The sequence below is a fragment of the Cetorhinus maximus genome, chromosome 2, assembly GCF_964194155.1.
Source record: "Cetorhinus maximus chromosome 2, sCetMax3.hap1.1, whole genome shotgun sequence".
In the NCBI taxonomy this organism is placed as follows: Eukaryota; Metazoa; Chordata; class Chondrichthyes; order Lamniformes; family Cetorhinidae; genus Cetorhinus; species Cetorhinus maximus.
In genome coordinates, this window is record NC_135880.1 from 196453717 (window position 1) to 196473231 (window position 19515).

General features: G+C 45.4%; 1 protein-coding gene across 4 annotated transcripts in view; it reads right to left on the reverse strand.

The window, feature by feature from the left end:
- Positions 1–19515, reverse strand: part of robo3 (roundabout, axon guidance receptor, homolog 3 (Drosophila)) — a 554342-nt gene that overhangs the window by 249263 nt on the left and 285564 nt on the right. For all 4 annotated transcript variants that reach the window (XM_078531576.1, XM_078531579.1, XM_078531575.1 and 1 more), the window contains exon 2: positions 7497–7823. In XM_078531576.1, the coding sequence (XP_078387702.1) occupies positions 7497–7823 (327 nt within the window). The remainder of the gene's footprint in view (positions 1–7496; positions 7824–19515) is intronic.

Consider the following 19515-nt stretch of genomic DNA (forward strand, 5'->3'; position numbering starts at 1 on the left):
AGAGAGAGGGATGTGTGTGTGTGAGAGAGGGGTGTGTGTGAGAGAGATGGGTGTGTGTGAGAGAGAGGGGTTTGTGTGTGTGAGAGAGAGAGGGAGGGGTGTGTGTGTGAGAGAGGAGTTTGTGTGTGAGAGAGGAAGGCGGTGCGCATGCACGAGAGGGTGGGGAGTGTGTGTGTCTGGCTCACTCCCAGTCTCAGCGTTCTTGCTCACCCTCACTACCACACACCAACAGGCACTCTCACCTACTCTCACATACCCCGAGCCTGGTAGTGAGCTGGACACATACTCTCACCCTTTCACACACTAATGGTTGTCTTTATTTGATACACATTTTAAAAAATTATCAATATATTATTGTGACTTGTTTTTTTGCTCAGCAAGTTGTTTCTTCTCATACGTCGGCTCTTTTTGAAATTCATGTTTAATGTTGTGCCAAATCTTATCTTTCCAAAATTTGCTCATTAGCCTGAGTGTGAGAAAATGTGAAATATGCCCCTCCACCACCACCACGCGAACAGGTTGGACAAGCCTGTTCTAAACTGTTACTGCACTTATCATCAACTTCAGTATCTTATATTTACCACTCCAAGTTTTGGACTTCCTCACAAGCGGAAACATGTTCTTGTTGTCTTTATACCCCTTTAGAATTTTAAGGACCCCAATTGGGTTACCTTTCGAGGGAAGAGAGTTTCCAGTATTATCTTCGGTACAAAGATATTGCTGGACCGCTGTGTGCCACCCAACTGTGCCTGTGCTACTCAGCCTTGTGCTTCTGCCTTGGGCACCGACGTAGGTCACAGGTGTACAATAATTTATCTTAAAAGGTGATAAGGACCAATTTTCCTGTGTTTGCCAAGGCTGAGCCTCCATAAAACCATTAGCAGATACAATGGCTTAACAGCTTCATTCAACTCTGGAAGTGCAATCAGGACTCCGGCAGGACAGATAAGGAGCAGCTGAGTAACCTTGGGAATGCAAGCCATCGACTGCGCAAGGAGAGGTTTAATAAGGCTTCCACAATAGCAGGTATTTATCAGGAGTAAAATTAGGCCCAGATCTACAGAGCTTTTAAATGCTACATTTCCAAGTAGTTAAAATGAATTGAATCAATTTTTCCCCCCAAATGTTAGAGGAATAAGCATCGGGGTAAATTTTACGATTTAATGCTCCCAGAGTAGAGTTTTGTCACGTGGTAGGTCACATCGGGAACTCAGCTTGCCCGATTCACGTCCTGCATGACTTTGAGCTGTGTGTGTAAAATTTTACACTGTCACCCCTCCAAAATTACACATGTATCCACACTTGGGTAACACAGAGCAGTACCCCCCTTCCTCTCCTGTAAGTGCTGACTGCTCTGTAGTAAATTGCCCAAATAACTAATCTTCCTGTGTGAGCCTGCACGTGTGCATTGTCCAACTATGTGAATGTGAGGCCCGGTCAAGAAGAATCACAGCTGAGCCTGATCCTGTTTCTTGCCAACGTTTTTTTTTGTAAAAATATACTTTATTCATAAAATATCTTCAATCACATTCCAAACCATTTCAAAAACAACATTACAAGGGTACAATCCAGGTTAAACTTTTACAAAATGTATCACCAGGTGCATCAGTACAAACAATATTACAATCATTTACAGCCTTTCATTTTGATCTGTACAGCCCGAGGGGCTCTAAACAGTTTCCAGTCTCTCGGTGCCCTGTGGTAGAAAGGTCTTAGACAGCGACCCTTCCCCATTGCGCCTTTGCGGCAGCTGCCCCAAGCTTTAGTGCGTCCCTCAGCACGTAGTCCTGGACTTTGGATTGTGCCAGTCCGCAACAATCGGTCGGGGACAACTCTTTGTGCTGGAAGACCAACAAGTTTCGGGCAGACCAAAGCGCGTCTTTCACCGAGTTGATGATCCTCCAGCTGCAGTTGATGTTTGTCTCGGTGTGTGTCCCTGGGAACAGCCCGTAGAGCACAGAGTCCTGTGTCACAGAACTGCTCGGGATGAACCTCGACAGCAACCACTGCATCTCTCTCCAGACTTTCTTTGCAAAGGCACAATCCACAAGGAGGTGAACAACGGTCTCTTCCCCACCACAGCCACCTCGAGGGCAACGTGCAGAGGGGGTGAGCCTCCTGGCGTGTAGGAAGGATCTGACGGGGAGGGCCTTTCTCACCTGTTTCTTGCCAACGTGCACGCACAACCTATTTGCAATCAGGGTTTACTGGATAATGCTCCGGCACAGGAATCCTGGCCACATCTTCCGCTTCCTAACCCACTAAGGTCATCCCAACTATCACCCTGAATGGGACCAACCACCACAGACCAGGATTCTTGACCAGTGGGGTTCAGTTCCAGACCTGGCAATGCACAGACCCCTGAGCCAAAAGAACTGTTCCATCACAGTGAAACTTTTGTATTTGTCCTTTATGCAAATGGTAAAACGAACTAACAAATAGTAAAACTAACTCTGAGAGTCACTCTGTTTATTTCCCTTTTACACTGTACCTTCAATACTCTTTGTATTTGTCGAATGGCTTCTCTCCAGAGCTATGCTCTGATTCGTGCTCACTTTATACTCGTCCTCAGTGTTATTGTAACATGTCCGTCAGTTCCTATCCATCACTGACCTCCTCCATTCTGAAGGAGCTGTGACATGTGTCACCTCAGAAGGGACATTTTAGCTGTCAGGCGGTGATGGGTCAGGGAAATAGCAAACCTCTTGGTTTAAACAACTTCTGACCTTTGACTTCTGGCTGCCCACTGTGACCCCTGAGGCATTTCCACTGGACTTTCTCAAGTGAATAGTATGGAAATTGTGATACTATTCAACAAAATGAAGTCTTGTTCACCCCTAGCTTGCTTGCAGGCCCTGTCCATGATGATTTTTATTTCTCTTAGTATCTCTCTCTTTTGGTCTTTCCCTGTCAGTTTGTGCATGAATTCCCTCCTCATCCCCAGTGCAAAGTCTGTCTCTTGCTTTATATGTGTTTCTTCTTTCTCACGCACATACACTCACCTATCATTAAGAATTGTCAGAGACAGGTTCAAAAGGTAAATGATGCTTTTCTATTTGTTGAAAAGACAAATGCTACAAAGGATTGCGCCAGCTAATCCACGTGGGATCCCATGGTCTCCTTCACCCGAGCAAGTTTCACTACAACTTATGGTTTTAAACAAAATGCCACGATTTCAGCAGGAAGAATTATACACCATAATAGGTATATATAGGTATATACAATTCAGGTAATGGGAGTCACAGGGGGTAGTACTATCCAGGTAAAAGGACTCATAGTAATCAGTATTATCCAGATAAAGGGACTCACCGGTAATCAGTACTATCCAAATAAAGGGATTCATGGTAATCAGTACTATCCAAATAAAGGGACTCACGGTAATCAGTACTATCCAAATAAAGGGATTCATGGTAATCAGTACTATCCAGATAAAGGGACTCACGGTAATCAGTATTATCCAGGTAAAGATATTCACTGGTAACACTGTTACCTCTCAGTCAGAAAATCCTAGATTCAAGTCCGACTCCCAAGACCAGAGCACATACCTAGGCTGACACTCCAGTACACTGCTGAGGGAGTGCTGCACTGTCAGGTGCCATCCTTTGCGTAAATCAAAGCACCGTCTGCTCTCGCAGGCGGATGTATAAGTTATCCTGGTAGTATATCAAAGAGGAGCAGGGGAGTTCTCCCTGGTGACTTGGCCAACATTTATCCCTCAACCAGCATCACTAAAAACAGATAACTTGGTTATTATCTGTTTGTGGGATCTTCCTGCGTGTAAATTGGTTGCCGGGTTTCCTATATTGAAACAGTAATTACGCTTCAAAAGTTCCTTCTTCCTTTATATTAAAGGCTGGTTAGATTAAAATGGCGGACAGAAGAATTTCACCCAAACAGACTAACACATTTGTTCTTAACATTGCAAAGTGTCACTTTCAGGCTAAACCCTTCCGAAATTGAAGTTAAAAAATGATGTTCAGTGGAAAAAAAAATAAAAATAGCAAATGCTGACTCCTTTGAACATTCTAAAGTACGAGGTGCAGGCACAAGGGAGGATTCTGTATTTATAGCACAGTCTGAATATGTACAATCAGCAGCTTCAGACTCCTGGAGCAACTGCAACCAATCTTCCTTCCTCCTGCCACAATCAGTTCTGTACATTAGTAATCACTCTCAGTATACACAGAACTACATGAAGGAGAGAGCACAGAAACAGCCATTCAGCTCGACTGGCCTATGCTGGAGATTATACTCCCCGTGAACCTTCTCCCAGCCCTCCTCATCTCACCCCATCAGTGTAACCCTCAGTTCCTTTCTCACTCGTGAACTCAGCTAGTTTCCCCTTAAATGCATCTTTGTTGTTCTCCTTGACCTCTCCACGTGCAAGGGGGTTCTTTCAGTTTCTCCTGAGCTCCCTATTGAGTTTATTAGTAGCTTTTACACTTATGGCCCTAGTTTTGGTCTCCTCCGATGGAAACATCAGGCTGGATTTTTCGGGGGAGGCTGAGGACCTGCCGCTGGGGACGGAGAAGTGGGAGCAGACCCTGCTCTGGCAGGCCACAGGATCCCGAGGCAGAACTTTGCCAGAAGAGGCCAATAAACAGGCTGCTGTCCAGTTGCGGATGGCAGCTCGCTCACTGGAGCAGCCCGCCCAATCAGGCGGCCTGAAGTCAGCAGCCTCGACACTACCACCACTAGTGGTAACCACTGCTGAGGCTGCAGCACAAGGATAAGGGTGTCTCGATGGTGGGCCACTCTTGAAGAGTGGTGAGTTTTTCTTTGGAAGCAGGACAAGGCAATTAGGGGTGGGGGGTGTGAGAGTCACGGTGCACCAGTGGCGTTTTTGCCACCAGTGGGCCCTTGAAATGTGCCCATAAAAGAGGCTCACCCCAGGTACCCTCTGTGAGGCTACCAGGGTTTACTGGGCAAAATGCCCGAAGGTGTGGGAAGTGGTCGTTAATTGGGCCCTCGAGTGGCTCAAGTGGCGGCCTGATTCCTCTCCCAATGCTTTCCCCTTCCAGTGTGCAGGGAAAATTCAGCCCATCTTCCGCACCCTCTCAAACTCCTTCATAAATTTAAAGACCACTATCAGGTCACCCCTCAACCTTCTATATTCTGGAGGAAAGACCCCCAACTTTGTTCAGCCTTTCCAGTCATCCTTGTGTATGCTTTTTCCAGTAACCTCTATGATAACTGTGGCAACTTTTCCTCTCATAAGACATTGGCACCACGGTGGTCTATGCTAAGCATCACCTGTTGGGGCTCACAAGCCCCGTTCTAGCACGACAGTCTCTGCTGCATTTGCTGCAGACGAAGTGGGCTGGGAAAGTGCACGGTTTACTGGCCTCTTGTTTTCTCTGGGCCCATTTTGTGGCCAGCTGAGCTGTTTGTTTCCGCTAGCCTCTCCCAATACCTTTCCAAGCAGTCAGTCTCCAGAGGTCACGGCCTTCAGCGACTGTCTCCCAGTTGTCATTGTCAATGTCTACCACCTTTCGCCCAGGAGGTAGTGACCCAGTGGCCATTTCACTGTACAGAAGGTCTTTGGGTATGAACATGGTCTTTTTATAATAGAGGCCAGAACTGTGCATGGCATGGGGAGCAGTATAATACAAGGCAACGAACTTGCACTAGAACTGTGGCATAAATATTACAACAGCTCAGGGCTTCCTGCCTTATACATCCCAAATCACAGGGAAGTCTTGAAGAAAGGGCAAGAGAATGACACCATTTGGATCTGCTCCTTCGTGGAGCCAGCACAGTTTGAAGGGCCCCCCCCCCCCACCCACTGCTGTGCTTGTAGGATTCAAAGGTTCCATACTAACTGGGGATTACTGGCTCTCTTATGACGCTGAGAACTGAATTTATTTTCTGCTACTGTTCCGGCACTCGGCACTGGGTAACGGTGGAGGTAGTGGGAAAATGGAGCATTGAGGCCAGCTGCCAATTCCCCACCGTGCCCAAGGCTTTTCTACCCTTTCCTGGTTGTGATGCCCCTTCTCTGTCCACCCACTATCTAAAAGCCAACAGGGTGGGGGGCAAGGGCAGCCTGCCACCTCATTTCCCGGCATTCTCTAGGGATGAAGGTAATGGTGGGTGTGCGGTAGCAGCATTTGTATCTCTGAAGTTCAGCAATGAAGGAACAGCGCCCAGGAGGAGCCTACACTTCCTCCAAGATAGCTCCCATTCCATTAATTGCTTCAGCCTTGAATCTCTGCCAGGGCCGACAGGACAGAGGCTCGTGTCACTCTAAGATTCCTCACTGCCTCTTGGGGTGCTGCAGAAGTGTCCCCCTTCGTGCTTGAGCATTGACCTTCCAACCCTGGAAAACCAATTGAGGGGCGTGGAGGTGCAGCATTGTTAAAGGGACCCTCAATACATGGCCATACCGACAAAAGTCCGGCTCTGAGCAGCTTATATAATAAATATAAATGTGACATGTCTTGCCAATTTGAGGCAAACAGATTGCAGTCCTCAAAGAGTTAAAGGGTTTTGACATGAGCTGTCAGCAAAATGGGAAACTGTGACTTGAGGTTGTCCTAATGACACAGGCCTGTCAATCGCAGCCCACAGGGCTGTAACACCTCACAAACACTGACATTGCAATTCGGGTGTTAATGTTCTGTGAGTGTTGACCTTTGGCATCTGCTAGCTGGAAGCTGCAATGCTCAGCCATGCAGTATTGATCAACTGATCGATGGCTTAACTCAACCAAACGACATTTGATAAACACTCGGCATGAAAAGGGTTTTGAGGGTGCTCGGGATAAGGGGATGGCTCCAATTATATCGCTCATAACTGCCAACTCTAATGGATTGGAAATTGAGCATCGCTTCCTTCAGCGAATGGCATTCCTCTTCTAAATGGAGGGATTGAAGTCCATGTCCTATCCACATTTAAACAAACTGATGGGACCAGAAACAGTTCCTGGGATCAGAACAAAGAAATAGTGCTGAATTCACAGAATCATAGAATTCTTGTGCCATACGAGACCATCATGTCTGTACTGGTTCTATGAAAGAACTATCAATTTAGCTCTCTACTCCTCTGCTCTTTCCTCTGTAACCCTGCAAATCTTTCCTTTTCTAGTATTTTAACAATTTCCTTTGAAAGTTGCTACTGAATCTGCTTCCACCTCCCTTTCAGGCAAATCAAATCACCGCATAAAAACATTTCTCCTCCTCTTAGCCTGGGTTCTTTTGTCAATTGTTTTAAAGCTGTGTCCTTGGAAGCTGGCTCTCTTGCCATTGAAAATTACTTCTCCCCATTTACACCAGTCATAATTTTGGACACTTCTCTTAAATCTCTCCTCAATATTCTCTGCTCTAAGGAGAAGAGCTTCTCTAGTCTCACCACGCAGTGAGACAGCGCTGCCCAATTCCCAAACGACAGCTCACAAAGGCAGGTGTTTAGCCTTAGGCCTATTGGACCAGGAGGGTAGGTGTTGGTCAGCGCATCGCCAAAGAGTGACGAGGGGCTCTTTTCATCGGGTCACTTACTTGCTACTTCCAGCGATGCGTTTCGACTGACCGCTTCCCCAAGGTAATTCCTGGCTAGACACACGTAGACGCCTTCGTCTGGCTTGCTCCTGCGCCCATGCACAATGCGCAGAAAGAAGAGCGATCCGCTGGGGAGCAGCATGCGATGGGAGCGAGGGTCATCCTTGTCCGTCTCCACTCGCTCTCCGTCCTTGTACCATTCAATGATGGGGGTGGGCCGCCCCTCTGCTTTGCAGTTCAGTGTGGCTGGCTCCCCTTTCGACACAATCAGGTCTGAGGGGTGCTCGATGACCCGGGGCGCAGAGTCTTCCAGACGCAGCCTGGAACCTGAAAAGAAAAATTATATATATGAAAAAAAAATTGATTTTCCATTGTGATTACCCAGTCTGGTTAGCCCCATTACTAAGCCAATGGCATCACTGCAATATTTGTTAACAATCACCTCATTATATTAGATTTTGGGCTCTGTCTTGGAGCAGCGGGTAATGTATCATGTGGTGGTAGTGCTGGAATTCTCTACCTAACTGCATTTCAGGAACACCATTACTGCAGGATCTGCAGCAATTCAAGGAGAGACACAACCAATACCTTCTTGGACTCCTAGGGGTAGTCTAGAGATGTAGTATTGCCCATATCCTCAGACTCAGGAAGCTGACCTCAGATAGAACAGGCATTACAAGTGGTGCTGTAACAGAAGAAAATTATCAAGGTCCCTTCCAATGGAACTTTGCATCCATTTTGCATTTTCCAATAATAGCAATAAAGAATAGCAACAATGGGTGATTGTTTCCCACCACAGCATGCTACAGACATCAATGGCACCATTCTACAAGAGCATCTTTCTTAAATCTCTCCTCAATATTCTCTGCTCTATACTGAGCCACATAAGGAGTCTTTAGAACAATTGACCAAATGTGGGTTGCCAAAGGGTAGGTTTTAGAGAGTGCCTTAGAGGAGGAGAGAGATGAAGAGGCATGGTGATATAGGGAGGGAATTTCGAAAGTCTGTGTGGACTTGGCAGCTAAAGGAATGGTCGCCAATGGGGTGCACAGATGGTTAGGGGCTTTGAAGGGTTGTCAGGCTGGAGGAAGGTTAAAATGGCAGGGAAGGCTGAAGCCTTGGAGACACATGAGAGTGAGAAATTTAAAATGGAAACAGTGACTAGGAGTCAGGCGGTCAGTGAGCAAGGGACAATGGGTGAACAGGACTTGATGCAAGTTAGGAGAAGGGCAACAGAGTTCAGAATGCGCTTGAGTTTATGGAAGGGGAAGACGGGAGGTCGACCACAACTTGACTGGGATCAGCTAACTTCACATAGCCCCTCATCAGACTGAGAGCCTTGCTAAGCTTCATTGTTCAGCACCACAGCGGGAGTACATTTGCCAAATCGTGCCAGAAGAGGAGCTGCAGGTCAACTTGTTTTCACTGGTGTAACCACCTTGACATCTTTTAAAGGGGTACTATGATCATAGAAAGTTTACGTAAAAGAAAATTGGAAAAGGTTGGCTAAACACAGGCACAGTGACAGTCGATGGAGTCAACTGGCAGTTTAACCATTTCCCCAAACAAAATCATTTGCTAAGCCAGACTGTGCCCCTCTAAATACACTACATCATCACTTTAAATCAAGATGGAGAGACAAAACCGTGTTCATGGCTGTGGGAAATGGCTTCATTTCCCCTGGTATAACTGGGGCTGGCTGCTGTGCGTTTATCTGTGGGAGGCTAGCTGCAATTTCAATGTATTTAAATTATTACTTACTGCGGATCCCATTTTTGTGGTAGACAGATTAATCATTTCACAATCAGCTGCACTTATCTTTCCCCACCCCGAAGGGTTTTACAGGTACAACAGTAGGAAACTGGGCATTCTGTTCTCAGGAATGTTCGCCTTATCTCCCCAAGCCTGAGTCCTTCACGCAAATACATCTTTATGCTAATATTATCCATTTAATCATATCGGAACGCAGCATATTCACTCACAATGTGCCCTTTTCAAACAGTGCATAAAGTCAATTACTGTGAAAGTGAAGAGTTAGACTGCATATCTCAGCCTTGTTATAACACTATCCATCTAATGGACCCTATACTCATTATAACTTGACCTCTGTCACAATGAGGGCAATTTTTCAAGCCCACTCTGTATTAGGAATACCAGATACAGAATGGCCCTGGAATCTCCAAGAATTAAAGATTAATCTCCAGGACTTGGCTGCAAGCAACTCTAGGAGAGAAAGTACAGCGATAGTAAAAACAATTTCATGTGTCTCTTTTGTTTTTAAACATTTTCTTTAATTTATTAGTTGTAAAAATATTGGATCTGGAATAGAAAGGTTGACTGACTGTCAGGCACCATCCAATTGGGTAATTAAGAGCCTATTTGCTTTCCAATTGGTGTAGGAGGGTGGCGTGCTACATGGATGGATGAGGCCAGTAACCAATGGTGGGAGCTTGAGGGTGGGGCATTGGGAGGCAGGAGATCATGTGAAGAAATCTCCAGGAATACATCCAAACAGAGCTGACAGCTCTGGTCTGTGTGGCTTTGTGCGCACTGAGGCAAGGAGAACAAGCTGTACTTTCTCTGCAGTCCATCAAACTTGGTCACAGTGTATCCTGGCCAGGGGAGATTTAGGTATGGAATGGTAGAATTTTACAGCACAGAAAAAGAGGTCATTCAGCCCATTGTGCTTAGAGCCATAGAAAAGTTACAGCACAGAAGGAGGCCGTTCGCCCCATCTTGTCCATGCCAGCCCGAGGACACCCAGGTGCCCTTTCTAATCCCACCTTCCTGCCCCCGGCCCATAGCCAGTTGTGCTTGTGCCAGTTCTTGAAAGAACTGGTCAATCAGTCCTACTCTTTCCTTATAGCCTTGCAAATTTCTCCCATTCAAGTATTTATCCAATTTTCTTCTGAAATGTATACTGGAACATGACAGCCACTGGAAGCCAAGGCTTGCTGCCTACAGGAGTGAAGTCTAAGAGATGCCCCTGATCCTGGTTGTATTTCTGGCCTCCACTTTTCATGCCAGTCAACGGGGTAGAGCCTTTAGTGATCCTCAGTGATGGGTGGCGGGTTTCCAACTTCCTGTGGAGAATGCCTATTTTGGACTGAAAATGTTAAATGTTGGTGATGAAACCTGTGTGCCATCACACTCCGAGATGTCCCAGCTTGATGCTTGAGGGCGAACCAATGCAAAGGCTGTGTTCACCTCATTAGATTAATGGGTGTCAGTGGGGTGTACATCAGGGTCCGCTGTTGGGACCTGACCATAGAAAATGGCAGGGGCACAGCAGATTACACCACTGAATGTCTGTCTGCTCAACATCCATTGAAAAATCAGCACTGTTGGGACAGAAGCCTAGGCTGTATGGTCCAAGATTCCTGAGGATTCGGTACCCAATTCGGTATATTATGGACTGTGCATGGTGATGCTTACAGTTGTAATCTAAAACACAAGCTAGCCTCATTAACAAGCTTGCAGTTATAATTCAATGTTACCCTCACTCACCATCATATCAGATTCTCAGTTATAATACCGTCTCTGTTACTCCCTGCTCTCAACTTCAGACGCTCGGTTGCAACATTCTCTCTGTTGCACACCTCACCCTCATTGTCAGACGCTTAGTAATAAGACTCACTCTGTTACACTCCCACCCTCATTATCAGCTTAGTGGTTCCACCGCAGAACTTCATGCATTGGATCACATAACACACGCATACCCTGTGATTTGAAAGAATTGAATGGAAAAATTGGGGTGGGCACAACAGACACATTCCTAACATGTGTCGTCAGGACATAGCGCTCTTACTTGGAGCCCAAGTATTTACCTCGGTGTTTTCTCCTTGGCATTTGTGATTCTCAGGAAAGATTGTGTTGAGAATAGGACATATTTACACCAATTTTTCCTGCTTTATAATAAACAGAGTCACAACAGGATGAAGCTGGAATTCTCACACACGTGAAGCTTAGGGAGTGTGGAAGCTACTGACCTTGAAAAGACACAGTTTCCTGAAGATAATATAGTGCCTTAGCTGCAATGATGACCCAGTAATTGTTTTTAGTTTATTCTTTCATGGGATGTGGGACGTCACTGGTAAGGCCAACATTTGCTGCCCACCCCTAATTACCCTTGAGAAGGTGGCGGTGAGCCACTGCAGTCTGTGTGGTGCAGGTACACCACAGTGCTAGCAGCTTGGTACAACTGAGTGGCTTGCTCGGCCATTTAGGAGTCAACTACTTTTCTGTGGGTCTGGAATCACATGTTGGCCAGATGGGTAAGGATGGCAGATTTTCTTCCCTGAAAGAAATTAGTGAACCAGATGGGTTTTTACGACAATCAATGGTAGTTTCATGGTCACCATTACTGAAACTAGCTTTCAATTCCAGATTTATTAATTATTTGAATTTAAACATCACCAGATGGATGGTGGGATTTGAAGCCGTGTCCTGAGAACATTAATTTGGGCCTTTGGATTATTAGCCCAGTGATATTACCACTCCGCCACTGTCTCTCCTCATGATGGCTGAGTCGTGGGTAAAATTTCTACTTTCGGTCCAATCAGGAAACTGCGCCCAAAATGTGCTTGAAATTACATCCGTTGGACGCGACTTCCACTAAAATTCATTTGCACAATTACAAACATAAATTCTTCCATGAACCAGTACGATCGGGTAGTGTAATAATACATAACTGTTTTCCTTTCTCCCCTTACCATTAGAAAGTATTCTTTGATGTATTGAAGAGTGGCAACCTGGTGCAATTCTAATTAATAGAGCTGGAAACGGGTTTATCACCAAAAATAATTATTTTAACGAGGGTGTCCAGCCCTCCCACTGTGAGCAACATGGACCAAGAATCACTGAAAGTGACTGAAAAAAATACTGAACCATTTAATAGGTTCGTTGGGGTACACTAGTCAATTTCTTATAGTAAATTAAGCACCGTTTTTATGAAAAGACTTTTAAGATCCACTGCCTAGCACCTACATGCCAAAGAAAGTGGAGAGCAATCCACAGAAGCTTTCAATTTCACCCAGGGAAATGGCCAGTTTTGTGGGCAGGGCCTGATGTGGCCAAACTGTATCTTGAAGCAATGGAAATGATTGCAGAAAACACAGGTGTAAGTGGGGAAAAAAGCAAAGTGCTGCAGATGCTGGAAATCTGAAACAAAAAGAGAAAATGCTGGAAAAACTCAACAGGTCTAACAGCATCTGTGGAGAGAAAAAACAGAGTTAACGTTTCGAGTCCTCATGACTTATGAGTCCTTTTGGGCTCTGGAGAAGGGCCATAAGGACTCGTGATGTTAACTGTTTTTCTCTCCACAGATGCTGTTAGACCTGCTGAGTTTTTCCAGCATTTTCTCTTTTTGTTACAGATATAAATGGCTTATTTGGCATGACTTCCATTTAAAATTCCTCAATTTTTCACATTGTTTCAACAGATTCTGCCCAGATTGAGTTGATAAAACCAATGGAAACCCAACACCTTTGATCTTAAAGTGGTCAGGGTGAGGGGACACTGTTCCTTCCGAATGGGGAAATGCTTCGCAGGCAGCAAAGACTACAGGTGTACTTTGCTGTTGGTTTGTGTGGGGTATTTCAGAGTTGATACAGAAGGTTGAGGGGCAGGAGTAGATTTTGTCTTGCTGGACAGTGTTTGTTATGACACTGGCTCCTATTGTAAACTTCAACTGCACGTGGATGGCTCAATCATTCCAGGAATGCCAGATACCTTGGAATTTGGGTCTCTCCATGACTGGTGTAGCATGACCAAGAAACACTCATGTTGCAGTGTACTCTCAGGAACATGTCAGTGGTTGACATTTACAATCACCTCTCAAAATGTAATTAATGAAAGAGCAGCAACTCCCTAATCAACTGCTTAAGAACAAGATGACTGAGTGTGGTGAATGATTCTGTGCCTCATTTTCAAAGTGCACGTCTCAGTTCCAGCAGATTGCCAAGTGTACTTTCAGCACCTTAGACAGAGCAGCTAAGCCTGCCGTGGTAGACCACGGAAATTGAACATTTCATGCATTTCACGTGGCTATAGAAACACAGGAACAGGAATAGGCCATTCAGCCCTTCAAGCTTATTCTGCCATTCAATTTGACCATGCCGGATCTGCACCTTGACTCCATTTACCCACCTATCTCCAAATTGTTTGATACACTTAACTAACAAAAACCTACCACTCTCACACTTTAAAGCTCCAATTGTACCAGCAATCACAGCCTTTTGAGAAAGAGAAGTTTAGATTTCTACCAGCCTTTCATTCCCTCCCCATTCTCTCACCAACACTGATTCACCATTGATGGATTCTGCTATGGTGCCTAGTTGTAGGCATGAGGCCCAAATGTTGTCCTTTTCTGTGCCATATAAAATTTGGCCACGTGGATGCCAACTGTACTTCAATACTAAAGGGGTCAATTATGAGCTTAGAGCCTGTTTGCAGGCAATTGGATGATGGGGTGACGGAAGTAGGGGTGGGGGAGTGAACTCATCAAAGTTCAGCCTGATCCCACATGTTCACACTGAATAACAAATGTAGGAGCCCCTGTCAATGCTGATTTCTCCTTAGCCCAGGTTCTGTCACTAACTGGAATAATCCCAACTCCCGCCAGCATCAATCGGTGATCAACTGCAAGGTTCAAAACCAAACTGACTAATGCTCAATAGACCATTGGGGGGAGAGGGTGACAGCAGACAGGGGGTAGTGGGCAGTAGTGGAGGGGATGGTGGGGGTGAGCAGCTTGCATATGTTCTTGATCACAAACAACTAGGCTCTGAATTGCAACCGTGAGTGTGTGTGTGAATGTGTGTGCATGCGTGCATGTGTGTGTGTGTGTGTGTGTGTGAAAATGTGTGTGTGTGTGTGTGTGTGAGAGAGAATGTATGTGTGTGTACATATGTATTTGCATGTGCATCCTGGAACTTCCTCCCTCACACACTGTGGGTGTACTTACACTACACGGACTGCAGAGGTTCAAGAAGGCAGCTCACCACCACCTTCTCAAGGGCAATTAAGGATGGGCAATAAATGCTGGCCCAGCCAGCAACACCCACTTCCATGAATGAATTAAAAAAGTGTATGTGTGTATATGTATATATACCTACACACACACATGTGCATATATACGTGTGTGTGTGTGTGTGTGTGTATGTGTGCGATCTGCACTGGTCAAATGTCAAGTTGGACACAATCAGCTGGCATCACAGTTTTATCAGTTTTCTGTCTGATGTAAAGATACATTTCCAAATTTCCAGTGAATTTCGGTCCAGCTGATTGATGGAAAATTGATGAAACTGACAGATTTTCTTGTTATTGATTTCACATCAGTGTCGAGTAGATTGAAATGTAAGATGTAATGGACGGAGAGTCCTGGGATGTGCACCCCTGGCATCCCTGTTGTACAACCTTGGGGAAAGTGGGGCAAGCCACCTGCAATTAGAAAATTGGATTTCACTTGCACTTCCCTCAACTTAATCTACTGCATTCGTTGCTCCCAATGCGGTTTCCTCTACATTGGAGAGACCAAACGCAGACTGGGTGACCGCTTTGCAGAACACCTTCAGTCTGTCCGCAAGCATTACCCAGACCTCCCTGTCGCTTGCCATTTCAACACTCCACCCTGCTCTCATGCCCACATGTCCATCTTTGGCTTGCTGCATTGTTCCAGTGAAGCTCAACGCAAACTGGATGAACAACACCTCATCTTCCGACTCAGCACTTTACAGCCTTCCGGACTGAATATTGTGTTCAACAATTTTAGATCATGAATTCTCTCCTCCATCCCCACCCCCATTCCGTATTTCCCCCTCCTTTTTGTTTTTTCCAATAATTTATATAGATTTTTCTTTTCCCACCTATTTCCATTATTTTAAAATGTATTTCCATCCATTGTTTTATCTCTACCTTTTAGCCTTTTTCAAATCCTTCAGCCCACCCCACCCTCACTAGGGCTATCTGTTCCTTGCTCGTCCTGCTTTCCACCCTTAATTAGCACATTCCTTTAGATAATATCACCACCTTCAACACCTCTTTGTCCTTTTGTCTGTGTCATCTTTTGGTTATCTCCACCTATCACTGGCCCTCTATCCAGCTCTTCTTGTCCCAGACCCGCCCCCCCCTTAAGCCAGCTTATATTTCACCCCTTTTTTATTTTTCCTTAATTCTGTTGAAGAGTCATGCGGACTGTAAAGTTTAACTGTGCTCCTCTCCACAGATGCTGCCAGACCTGCTGAGTTTTTCCAGGTATTTTTGTTTTTGTATTAGAAAATTGGTCCCTTTATATTGTATCTGGATAAAACAGGTGCTTGTATTTCAATGGAAATTTAAAAATGGGCACTGTTGTCTTACTTAAAGTGTCAGCCTGCGGTTTCATGGACTGAGGAGGCCAACTATGCAGATTCCAGGTTTCATTCCCATTCTGTGCCGAGTTATCTAACCACCTTTCAGTTGCAGGTTCAAATCCCACTGCATGACTTGAGCACACAATCTAGACTGGCACTGGGAGAGTGCTTTATGGCCTGTGGTGCCATCATTCAATGAGATGTTAAATTGTCTGTCTGGAAATTAAGGTCTAAAGAAAGAGAAGACTTGTATTTATATAGCGCCATTCAAAACCTCAGGATGTCCAAATGCACTTTGTAGCCAAGGAAGTACACTTCAGGTGTGGTCACTGTTGTAATGTAGGAAATGGGGCAGGCACTTTGCTTTTTGTGGGAGCTTGCTGTGTACAATGCAATATTGACCAGCAATGCTCCTGCTAAGCTGCGTGTGTGCATGGCTCCACAACCACCTGAAAAGTTCTACGCAGATCTTGTTCTGTGGTCAATACCATGCAGGCGACAGCAGTTGCACACAAAAAACCAGGTACCGCACGCTGAAAAAGCTGGTCGTGCACAACAACAAAAGTTTACAGGGACCATTGCTGGTCAGATCACCTGATTTTAGTGTTGATGGTTCAGGGATTAATATTGGCCAGGGCACCAGTGAGAGCTTCCCTGCTGTACTTCAAAATAACACCATGAGATATTTTACATCCACCTAAGAGGGCAGGCAGGGACTTGGTTTGACAACACATCTGAAAGACTGTACCTTCAACAGGGCAGCACTCCCTCAGTACCATATTGGGTTATCAGCCTAGATTTGGCACTCAAACCTGAACCTACAACCATCTGACTCAGAGACAAGGGTGTTACCACTTAGCCACAACTGGCACATCATTATCACCTGAAGGACAGCAGACATTGTTCTGGGAACCTGGCCGAAATTCTTCCCTTAAACCAATATATATCACCAAAGTAGTCATTCATCTAACTACTGCTCGTGGGATCTTGCTTTGTACAAAATAGCTGCTACATTTAATCAATGTGGCAACATTCCAACTCCAACAATTCCAAAAGTAATTAGCTTAAATCAGGAGCTTTAGAATGTGTGTGAAAGATGTTTCAAACTGCAATAGGAATGCAAGGCTGTCTTCCTTATCTCATTAATGGGGGAAGAGTTGGGGGAAGGACAAAAGGCACTAAATTTAACTTCCTTTGGGTTAATGAAGGGAGAGGGTCCTGATCGCCCTTTGGAGGGGGGGGGCGGGGGGGGTGCGTGGGTGGTGGGGGTGTGAGGGGGATGGGAGAAGTAGCTGCATTGGAGCCTGATACATCTTTACTTGACCTTCACATTCCAGCAAGAGTCAGTGGTTGGATTCATTGACTGATTCATCCCCTTCTTAGGTCACTGAAACCAATTGTGGCATTCCCATTGCCAACCCGGCTGCAGGGTGAGCATTGATACATTTACCCAGGAGCTTGATGGAGGAATAATGTAGAGGAGAAAAAAGTATTTTACTGCAAAGCATCATACGGGAAATCTTCCTACCTCATCCTTTAAACCCAGGGAGCTGTGAGTGTGACTAAACTGCAGCATGTTGAAAGAGCCACTGGGAGAGGCTCATTTTACAGATACATTCCGCTGCTAACTTCACAGCTGTACAAGTGACCACCCACTATTAGGTCCTAACAATTAAACTTGACCCTCCTTGCCCCTAAACTAAGCTTTATGGCATACACTGGCAAATTGTACAGCCAAGATCTTCAATGAATATATAACTAATGCAATAGGCATAGCTGAAGGAATGATGAAGGTTGATATTAGAATAAAAATCATTTTCAAAGCAAGACTTTATTATTTAATACAAGTTGATGACCTGTGGCATTGCCAACAGCGAGTTAAAGGCAAACACAATCGTCCAGTGAAGTGGGGTTGGTTGGCATTTTACAGTCATACATTCTGGCCTTATTTATATAACACTTTTAATTTGTGTCACTATTTATAATCAAATAATATGTGTTGCAGCAATTAGAGAAGTTAGATAAGACTATCTTTGCTGTACAGACTGATCTGAGAGATGCAAAACTGAGACACTAGAATGCCACTGGTGGTAGGAGGATCCCATTAGTGTGACAATTTTTTTTTGTTCATTTACAGGATGTGGTGAATGCTTCTCTGGCTGGGCCAGCATTTATTGACCATCCCTAATTACCCTTGAGAAATTGGTGGTGAGCTGCCTTCTTGAACCGCTGCAGTCAATGTGGTGTAGGTACACCCACAGTATTATTAGGAAGGGAGTTCCAGGATATTCACCCAGTGACAATGAAGGAACAGCGATATACATTTCCAAGTCAAGATGGTGAGTGGCTTGGAGAGGAACTTACAGGCGGTGGTGTTCCCATCTATCTGCTGCCCTTGTCCTTCTAGATGGTAGTGGTTGTGGGTTTCGAAGATGATGTCTAAGGAGCCTTGGTGAATTCCTGCAGTACATCTTGTAGATGGTACACTCTGCTACTACTGTGTGTCAGTGGTGGAGGGAGTGAATGTTTGTGGATGTGATGCCAATCAAGCAGACTGCTTTGTCCTGGACGGTGTCAAGCTTATTGAGTGTTGTGGGAGCTGCGCTCATCCAGGCAAGTGGGGGGTATTCCATCACACTCCTGACTTGTGTCTTTAGGCGATGGACAGGTTTTGGGGAGTCAGGAGGTGAGTTACTCAACACAGAATTCCTAGTGTCTAACCTGCTCTTGTAGCCACAGTATTTATATGGCTAGTCCAGTCCAGTCCAGTTTCTGGTCAATGGTAACCACTAGGATGTTGATAGTGGGGGAATTCAGTGATGGTGATTCCAGTGAATATCAAGGGGTGATGGTTAGATTCTCCCTTGTTGGAGATGGTCATTGCCTAGCACTTGTGTGGCACAAATGTTACTTGCCACTTGTCAGCCCAAGCCTGGATATTGTCCAGGTCTTGCTGCATTTGGACATGGACTGCTTCAGTACCTGAAGAGTCAAGAATGGTGCTGAACATTGTGCAATCATCAGCAAACTTCCCCACTTTTGACCTTGTGATGGAAGGAAGGTCATTGATGAAGCAGCTGAAGATGGTTGGGCTGAGGACACTAACCTGAGGAACTCCTGCAGTGATGTCCTAGAGCTGAGATGACTGACCTCCAACAACCACAACCATCTTCCTTTGTGCTGAGGTATGACTCCAACCAGTGGAGAGTTTTCCCCCTGATTCCCTTTGACTCCAGTTTTGCTAGGGCTCAGTCACACTCAGTCAAATGCGGCCTTGATGTCAAGGGCAGTCACTCTCACCTCACCTCTGCGGTTCAGCTCTTTTGTCCATGTTTGAACCAAGGCCACAATGAGGTCAAGAGCTGAGTGGTCCTAGTGGAACCAAACCTGGGTGTCAGTGAGCAGGTTATTCCTAAGCAATGCCGCTCGACAGCATTGTTGATGACCCCTTCCATTACTTTCCTGATGATCGAGAGTAGACTTATGATGTGGTAATTGATTGGGTTGGATTTGTCCTGCTTTTTGTGTACAGGACACACATAGGCAATTTTCCACACTGCTGTGTAGATGACAGTGTTGTAGCTATACTGGAACAGCTTGGCTAGCGGCGTGGCAAGTTCTGGAGCACAAGTCTTCAGTACTATTGCCGGAATATTGCCAGGGCCCAT